The sequence below is a fragment of the Myripristis murdjan genome, chromosome 1, assembly GCF_902150065.1.
Source record: "Myripristis murdjan chromosome 1, fMyrMur1.1, whole genome shotgun sequence".
NCBI classification, from domain to species: Eukaryota; Metazoa; Chordata; class Actinopteri; order Holocentriformes; family Holocentridae; genus Myripristis; species Myripristis murdjan.
This window is the reverse complement of record NC_043980.1, coordinates 29,828,968-29,838,565: the sequence shown is the minus strand read 5'-3', so window position 1 is coordinate 29,838,565 and position 9,598 is coordinate 29,828,968. Positions and strand designations below refer to the sequence as shown.

The window sequence follows — 9,598 nt, the reverse complement described above, 5'->3', positions numbered from 1 at the left end:
ATGCACAATTCAGTCTCCCTTCAAAGTGGAGCTCTGGGTAAAATCAGGCCCTTATCAATACAAACACTTCTCCAAATTGATTTTTACCATTCGTGTGTAATGAACCCATTCGCCTGCGTAATCGCCAATATCTATACCTACACTGATTGAGATGCATTTCTTTTGAGTGTATGTTGGAGACTGATAAAGAGGCAGGCACAGACCTGCATTACATGATAAAATAAATACAGGTGGGTAATGGTGCTTAGGCCTAATGAAACACAATTATGTGGGGCCTCATGGTCTGGACGATGTGAAATGTACCCTAAATAAATGAAGGAGAGGGATCAGATGGACTGCAGCCTTTAGTGATCAAATTATGTAGGAGCATAAAGATTAATAGAGATATGAAGACATTTTTTGGAAAAACACAACATAAGTTGACTTTATTCTTGAACTACAGAAACAGCATTTCCATACAATTTTAAATATGAAAAACTTGTTCATTTTATGTGTGTGTGTGTGTGTGTGTGTGTGTGTGTGTGCATGTGTGTGCGTGTGTGTGTGGACATCATCAAAATTAAGATCAGTACCCACCTTTAAGTACTAACAAAGAATCCAGATCTGAAAAGCAGTGCGCACACAGTCAATTACACCAAAGTCGTTCAGGTCAATAGTTTACATTGACCTTGCTGGCCCACAGAGTCCACCACTGTGCCATTATGAGGCCAGTGTGTAGCCGGGCCAACGCAGCCCTCTTTGATAGGATTCAGTCATTTATAGAGCTCTTCAGAGTCCGTTGTAGAGCGGTCTGCAATGTGGCTCCAGTTTGTCCTCCAGGACGTAGTCTGGTCCACAGACCCACGGGTCGCCTGTCTCCCACTGCCATTTCTGCAGCCGCTGCCTCAGGCTCTCCAGCACAGAGCTGTAAGACGGGTCTGACGCCAGGTTCTTCACTTCCTGTGGGTCCGCCCTGCATTCATGCATCATTTGTGAAGATTACATTAAACAAACATTAAAAGAACCCCAGGAAAACCCAAGAGACCATAAAAACATACACCATGTGAATGATGTCTTCAGGTCAAATGGAATTATAAAAATCAAAGAGCTTTTAGGTAACTTGTGCAACATTCAAAAAATAAATAAATGAATAAATAACACAAAATTTAGTCCTCCACGTTTTTCTAAAATTGAGTCAAAAATAGTGCAAAGGTGAACAGTGTGCAAGAGTCCATGATTGCTCTTCATATGGATTCGATCCATTTTGGGCTTCATGATAAAGGACAGTCATTTTCGACATGTTCGACAAACATCAGATTCTTCCTTTTCAGTGACTTTTTTAAAAAGGAGAGCAGACAGTCCAACCATCAGGTTTCTTTGTATTTATTCAGACAGTTGGAAAGCAGAGAGAGGCAGAGTGAGGGAGACACAGGAGAGAAAGAGAGAAAGTGCCGGTGAGCCCTGCCACTCGACCAATGATGGGCACACTTTGTACTGACTATTAATTTACCTCAATGTAAACATTTTCTTGAATTTTTACTTAACACGGAACCTAAAATATATCATCAAAAAACAGCGTGACAGGGTTCTTCTTGGGGATTTTGGTATTACCTCCACTGGTGAGCAGCATGATGATGATTAAGTCCAAGGCCCTCATGTGGGGTGTAGAGTTAAAAAGCCATCTTTATTTCATCAGGGATCAGGCATTAAAATCTTTCATACTGCGACCTAACCCTCATTGCTACCAAAGTCTTCATCAGGGGGAGAAACTAACTTGATTTCATCTCAGTGGTTGTGTTTTAAATGATCACATTTTCAAACTTTTTAAGTTTCCAGCTGTTTCCTCTTGTCAACACATCACAACTCAACTTAGTTGAATTGGCTTGTCTCACTAAGCTTTTACTAAAAATCCCCACAGTGAGGCCTGTTTGTAGCATCTGAACGCAGCAGGTTTCGACCTGCCACATTTAAAACAGAGAAGCTGGTCTAGCTCTGATACTGTGACTGACTCACTTTCAACCTTTTCAATAATTATTTTTTAATATGAACTACAGTTATCGGCAACAGAAATCATGACAATAATTTTCTTACCCTAAGCCGTTTAAAATGCTTTTGGGATGTGTAACAGACCTGGTGTCGTACAGCTCCCAGCGGTCTCTGTAGTAGTACTGCTCCAGGCTCTTAAACCAGTGTGTCGGCCGCTGCCATTGCGTGCGGTTCAGCAGGTCTTGGAAAGTCGGTGACACGTACAAGTCCTGGTCTATGGGGAACGGCATGCGGTAGTGCAGGTTGTGGAGAAGGTGGTACGCCCCCTGCTGGACTGAGCGGGTCGGGTAGTACATAGTCACCTGGAATTGAGATGATAGACAGATAGATAGATAGATAGGTATACTTTATTGATCCCAAACTGGGAAATTCCCACGTTACAGCAGCATCATCAATAAAAAAACATAAAATAAAATTAAAATTAAAAGTATATACAATAGAGACTCAATATACTAAATATATACACTAAAGACAATAAGGGCTAAGTATATACAATAAACTAACCTAAGAATATGAGATGTTGATAGATGAGAAGAAATGTCAAACGTTTGGTCAAAGCTGTGTAAGATACACGTTCTGGGCCTACAGGGTTTACCACAGACCTCATGCAGGGACTGGCTGGCATAGACGGTGAGCCAGTCGCCAGGCTCTGTGATCAGCGCCGGCAGCAAGGAGCGGCCGGTGAGGTGGACCGGGGCCGCGGGGCTGCCGGGGAGGCTGTAGGACGGGTAGGGAACAGAGAACCAGTCCAGGATGGTGGGAGTGATATCTGAAGAAAGGGCAAGGAGAGAGAGTGAGTCAGAGTGAGAGACAGTAAGATGAGTAAGACGGGTGATGATCGATTACCATCCCCAAGACAAATCTACATCCTCCCTTCATCTGCGGTGATTATGCTGTGTTGTATTATTGCTGTGTGACGTTAGTTTATTATTTAGTGCTCACTGTTTAATTAGGATTCCTAGTAGCTGCCCCATAGTGACTGGGGTCCTCACACAAAGCAACAACAATCACAGAGAAATACAAATACACATAAAATGCAAAAAAACCCTGATACAATACAAAAAAAAAAAAAAAAAATGAACAACTATACTACTACTCAGAAATACATTAAAATATGAAAATAAATATAAAAATGTAACAAAATGTTTATATTGCTTATGTTATTAATATATAACTGCTACAATTTTTATAATGGTCTTAAAGCAGAAAATCCTCCCACACAAGACATTTAAAGACGTTTAAAATGTCCTGAGAAAGAGAGAGGAAGAGTTTATTTTTGTAAATGTTGGAGCCTTTTGATTTTCCTCTTTAAGATAATTAGCGTCACAGCCTGAAAAGGTGCCTTTTTGTCTGACATCTCTTGGACTCGCTTTAGACAATAAACTGAGCTTCAATCAATGCATCACTGATCCTCAAGCTCGGAGCACTTTCTGCTGTCTCCCGCCTCCTGTTGTTACTTTACAAAAGCAAAAGCCAACCCATCTTAGTGTTTCGAAGCCAACAAAAATAAATGTACCAGGATCACACATGCTGCTTCCAAAATTATCCACTCCCTTACATCCAGCGCCTCACACACGAGCGACAGCCATCACCCGCCGTGCACTGACAATAGTGAACACCCCCGATCACCTCTCACATGTATACCTGTGTGTTTCTGTGTGTGTATGGGCTGTGAAAACACATATCCAGCAGGACAAGAAAGACCAAATCTATATCTAAGATGTTACGAAAATACTTACAGCACCCATCTTTGCAAAGTTTTGTAATCTATATTTAAGTCACAACTGTAAATATTATACAGCCTTTCCACCCCACTTTACTTAACACGCTTGAATTATCATCTGTGTTTACTCACAGGTTTTTGTTAATAAGTTATTTTTATGTTTCTGTACTCTACTTCTCCCCCTGCCGTGTCCCATTACATTTGCTGCTGCCAAAACCCAATTTCCCTGGGAGGATCATTTAAGCTTCCTCTTATTTTATTTCTTATCTTAATATGCCCCTGCTGCAGCATCATTAAGTCTCCCTCTTGTGGCCCCTTTAGCACTTCAGTGCATCACAGCTGAAATCTCTGTCTCAGTCCATTTTCACACCTGCCTGGGTTGCTGTGGTTGAATCAAACCCTGAAGTGTTTACCCACATGGCTGGATTTGTTTGGGGAGCTAAACGCTGGGTGAATACCAAACAGCCCCTCCCTGGTCTGACACAGAGAGTCGGGTTTTGGACTGCTCAACGCTGGAGCCGTTCATTTGATGCCAGAGTGTAACTGCGCCAAAGACGGGAAAACTGCCAGGAAATCGTGCATTTAATTTTCCTGTGCTCCTTAGAAAGGCTTCATACTAACATGACTGTCTGTTTTTGGTTTTAGATTGTTAGAAATATCGAAATAATTCAAAGCAAGTGGAAAAACAGTTAATTAGTTAATATATCTGCAAGTGTAGAAAGCCGACAACAATGACTACATGCTGTTTACTCAGACATCTGCTTGTTACGATGCAAATTGTACCCAATCAACACCTGACTGCAAAGTCATATGACTCTTCTCAAAAGCATGAATGATTTGTCACTTGGCAATGGGAAACATAAGCAAACTGACTGAAAACTACAAGAAATTAAGAATTTCACTTGTGATTTGGATCAATTTAAGGGTGATACTATGAGGTAAGACCAAAGCACAGCAGCAACACCATACAGACCTATCTATAAATCTAATTTTACCTCCACATGAACCTCCCACTAGGGCTGAACAATGAATCAAAATCAAAACTGTAACATTACTAAGTGTGATATCCACATAGAAAGAGATGCAATTTTTTTAAAGGAGGGTAAAATGTGTAGAAGTATCGTGTTGCTAAAGACGTGCCCAATATTGAAAATTATGATACAAAAATGTTCATTTCTGCCAAAAATCGCAAATAACACCGCAATCACAATATCTGTCAAAATAATTATCCGATTATCATTATTATCATTATTATTATTATTATCATTATTATTATTATTATTATCATTATTTTTACTCCCTAGCCATGGTCTGCAGTCAGTCTCTTACCCAGGAGGCTGACGTAGGCCTGACTGGTGTCTCCCCAGCGCTCCCTGTGCTCTGGAGATGAAACCAGCATGGGCTCTGCCGTGCCGGAGCGGTACAGGTTGGTTCTGCCATTCGGGAAGGGGATGCCGTTATCTGAGCTGTAAATGACCAGAGTGTCGTTCTCATAACCAGCGTCTCTCAGCTCCTGAAGCACCAGACCAATACCTGCAGAGGCAAGTCATCCCATTTATTACCAGAATGTCAGTGGGTTTCTCACCAACCACCTTTGTGTGTGTGTGTGTGTGTGTGTGTGTGTGTGTTGTTTCACATACCCTGGTCCAGCCTGCTGACAGTGGTGTATTGGGCGGCTAAGTCTGCTCGTGCTGTAGGTGTATCTGGTACAAAAGGGGGAACCTGGAGAGCATAAAGAGGCGCACACACATGTCGCTGTGACAAAACACTGGGGCATGAGTCGTGGATCAGCCTCAGTCTATAGATTTCATTACAATAATCATCACAAAGACATGATCTTAGGGTTAGGGCTTTATATTAAATATGTCTTTCCTGCTAAAACAAAATAAAAAAAATACCAGTAAATCGTAAATCTGTGCTTGTGAGTTCATAGTCTTTCAGGGCGGACAGATACAGTTTGCTGGTGTTGTTCAGCAGGAAGTAGTTCCCAAAGAAACTCTCTGAGCCCCTGAGGGCTGTGGATTATGGTGGGTAGCCAAGTCATTCTTCTTGAAAAGAGCTGCTGCTTTTGAGTTTTTCATATGTGGATTATTGATGGTTTGAGCCCCATAAACACATACCCATGCAGCCCCACTGTATTGGGCAGAGTGGAAACTTTCAAGCAAAATGTATAAAATTCTGGCATAATCGATATGATCACCATATTGATTGATCAAATCACACAGGAAGAACTTGTCTATGTCTTTTTGTAGTTTGGGTGAAGTGGTCCCTTATTGAAAACACAAAAGGGCCTTATAAGAGAGTCTTGCTTTGGTAATGCAGCACAGACTGTGTGAAAACAGGCCCAGCTGAAAGAGGATGTTGAGGTGAACACAACACGAGGAGCGGTCATTCAATAGTGGGCGGGGAGGGACCAAAGCAAACATGGGAAGTGACTCAGAGAGGAAGTGAAAGCTGCCCGCTCTCTACTGCAGAGGAGCATTCACCTCCTCCAAAACCTCCATCACCAACGTTACTGGAGCCACAGAGGAGGAAACCCTCAGGGAGCAGAGACAGGAGGAAGATTTTGTCCCCAGTGTTTCCACTCGTGTCACGTTGAAAGTTATGAAGATGCAGGTTTTAAAAGATAAGGGGAGGAGGAATTTTATGGAGACCTACTGACAATGCACAACAGCGACCACTAAAAACGTATTGTTTTTATTGTTGTCTACATTGTTAAACTGGGGTTTTGACAGGAAAATATGAAAAAAAACAAAAAAACAAAATGTAATAATTTTGTTGGCATGTATTATTTAAATAGGTGCATCCAAGGGCATGAAAAACCAGCTAACAGAGTGAAAAGGTCATTTTCTCTAACTAATGTGCCTAACTTTTGGAGTTAATAATCCTTATTTTGCAATAATAGAGTTGGGTGTCTTTTTTGAATTTTTGAATACATTTTTGAATACATAAAACCTTTAAATGTAAATGCACACCGATGGTTGGCTTGTGAGCAGAGGTGTATTTGTGTATTTATTGGATAAAATATAAACTTTGGCCCACAGACCTTAAAACTGTTACCTGACGAAGGTTTAAGGAAAATAATGCTATTGATAAAATGTATTGCAAGTAAAGAGAGCGGTGTACTTTTCAATACTTAACTCTTTTCATCTGATTTATCTCATCATGGCCTGGAGAATTAATTGGTCATAATTTCTTTTACCACATCACTGACCTTAACTTGCTCTGGACTGTAGTATTCTGGTGTCCAGTCAGGAATTCTTCCCATTCCCATCTCACCGTTCCCAAATTTCTCACAGAAAGCTCCATACTGAGGCTGGGAGTGTCCGCATCGGTGGATGTCATGAAACGCAACATAGAGGAAAAATGGCCTCTCTTCTTCTCCTCTGTTCTCTCTTCCTCCTTTGTTCCCCTTTTGCTTTTCCCTTCGCTCGACAGCTTCCTCTTTATGAGTCTGGAAAAACTTCCGGACCAGGAGTTTGATCCGGGTGATATTCCGGCCCACCTGCAGGACGGAGCTGTTTTCCTCCGTGTAGGCGAAGTTGAAAGGGTAGACAGATCCTGGACCCACGTGCTTTTTCCCAATTATACCTGTGTGAGCGAATAAGTGAGCGAAAGGGAAAGAGAGGGGCCACAACCAAATAAAGGCAAGCTGTCATCCATTTCAGCACTTTGTGATTTACCTGTATGCACGTTGGCCTGGCTGAGCAGCAGAGGCAGGCTTTGTACGCCGTCAAATGAGTTGAAGTGGTGGACGCCCTGGTGAAGCCCGTACATGCCATTCTGGTGCTGAGAGTGCAGGACAAACACACCGTGCTGATCAAATGAGAGAGACACACACTTTGCTGGTGTGTGTGTGTGTGTGTGTGTGTGTGTGTGTTTTACCTGTGGCAGGCCGGTCAGGATGGTGGAGCGGCTCGGGGAGCAGCTGCTGACCGAGGTGAAGGCGTTTTGGAAGATCAAGCTGCGACGGGCCAGCGAGCGGAGGTGGGGGGTGCGGACCACAGAGTTGTTGTACACTTCTGTCTCAAAACCTGCATCATCAGCTGGGCGGAGTCACAGAGGCCCAAGTGTTACAGAGTCCATAAACACAAATTGAGGTCAAAGGTCAGCTGCAGTCAAAGCCCCAAACCTCCAGGACAACTGCACATTTGGCCAAGTGCGTATAATCTCTTCAGTGCCATTTAAAGACATCATTTTTATAAAATTGCCTTTGCTTGATATTTTATTATTGCATATGAGGGCTAGACGACATGGACAAAATAAAATATCACAATTTCTTTGACTGAATTCCTCAGTATCAATATTGTGTTGATACGGTAGTGTTAAATATTGTTGCTTTTATAAAATATTTACATGCAAGAGGTTGATAAACAATCATTAGTCATGTGGATATGATGACTAACCAGGTAGCAACAACAGCATCCACAGTGTGTGGCATTTTATATATAGACACATAGACTCAGTGTCCACTTCATTAGGTCCACCTGTACAGTCTAATGCACATCAGTGCAACCTTTTATTCTACCTTTTAACAAAGTTCATAATGTTCAGTTTGTGTTGACATTGCAGAGAATGTGTAAATATAATTACATGTTTGTTACTGAGGTTGTAGTTTGCAGAGGTCTTGTACTGGACTACATTATATTGAGAGGTGTTTCTAATTTTTTGTTCTTTCTATTTACATACACATGATGGGGACAGAATATTGGAAACACCTCTCAGTAAAATGCAGTCCAGTACAACAGCAGCACTATGAGTTCAATGCCAAACAGAATTGAATGAACGCCTCTATTACTGTGACAAAAAGAAAACCTAAACATTATATTATAAAAGTAAACTTTATGGCAGAACAGCTGTACTGGATTGTATTGGATTGTGCAGGTGGACCTAATAAACTGGCCACTGAGTGTGTGTATGTGTGTGTGTGTGTGTGTGTGTATATATATATATAGAGAGAGAGAGAGAGAGAGAGAGAGAGAGAGAGAGAGAGAGAGAGAGAGAGAGAGAGAGAGAGAGAGAGAGAGAGAGAGAGAGAGTGAGAGAGCTGATATGTCAAATAAATCTAATCTACTAAATTCAGAAAACTGCATCACTTTCCTGCAAGGCAGCCTTTAAATCCAGGACAACACTGATGTCATGTCACCATACTGTGATACACAACACCCCAGACAAAATCTACCCTCATATCACGATATCAGTATAGTATTGATGTATCGCCCATTTTATTTTATTATTACATATGCACTGATATATGTCCTTTTTTTTTTTTTTTTTTAACCTCTGTCTATCCTACTTCTGTAAACTGCTCTTATACTATTTACAGTTTATTTGCCTCCCAGCTGCCATATTATTGTCTCGGGTGGCTGTGAGGCACTTTTTAACTTAACTTAACTTAACTTAACTTAACTTAACTTAACTGCCAGCTTTTTAGGTATGTGTACGAGACAGATTTAAGTGGGTGCCAAGTCCACGCTTTAATTTCATGCTTACCTATTATTAAGAGGACATTTCTCCTCTTTGCCTGTCCGATGCAACATGACAACAAGGCAGCGGCCAGCAGCAGCTCCCGCAGCATGATGAGCTCAAGCCAAACAAAACTTTGGCCTGTTTCCTCCTGCAGCTGTGTGGCTCTGAAAAAACACTTCACGACGCTTCTGCCAAGATAAACTCGTTGAATAAAGTACCCCCCGCCATTAAAACACAACTACTGAAGTCGCTCAGCCGCTTTCCCGACGATAAACAACAATATATCTGTGTGTAGATGTGTTACAGTGCAACATTCAGCCATGTCCACAGTCGAATCACACGCCTTCCTGAAACAACTTAGGCCCCGCCCACTGGGGAGGT

The 9,598-nt window shown here is 41.7% G+C and overlaps 1 protein-coding gene across 1 annotated transcript; it reads right to left on the bottom strand.

Moving 5' to 3' along the window:
- Window positions 1–401: 401 nt before the first annotated feature.
- On the bottom strand, window positions 402–9,568 carry sgsh (N-sulfoglucosamine sulfohydrolase (sulfamidase)). The gene is made up of 9 exons (XM_030064862.1): window positions 9,242–9,568; window positions 7,634–7,794; window positions 7,432–7,537; window positions 6,963–7,339; window positions 5,389–5,470; window positions 5,078–5,281; window positions 2,628–2,794; window positions 2,110–2,327; window positions 402–952 (listed from the first exon to the last, which is right to left on the bottom strand). Exons 1-9 carry the CDS (start codon window positions 9,324–9,326, stop codon window positions 769–771), a joined length of 1,584 nt encoding a protein of 527 aa, XP_029920722.1. The 5' UTR covers window positions 9,327–9,568; the 3' UTR covers window positions 402–768.
- Window positions 9,569–9,598: the final 30 nt, after the last annotated feature.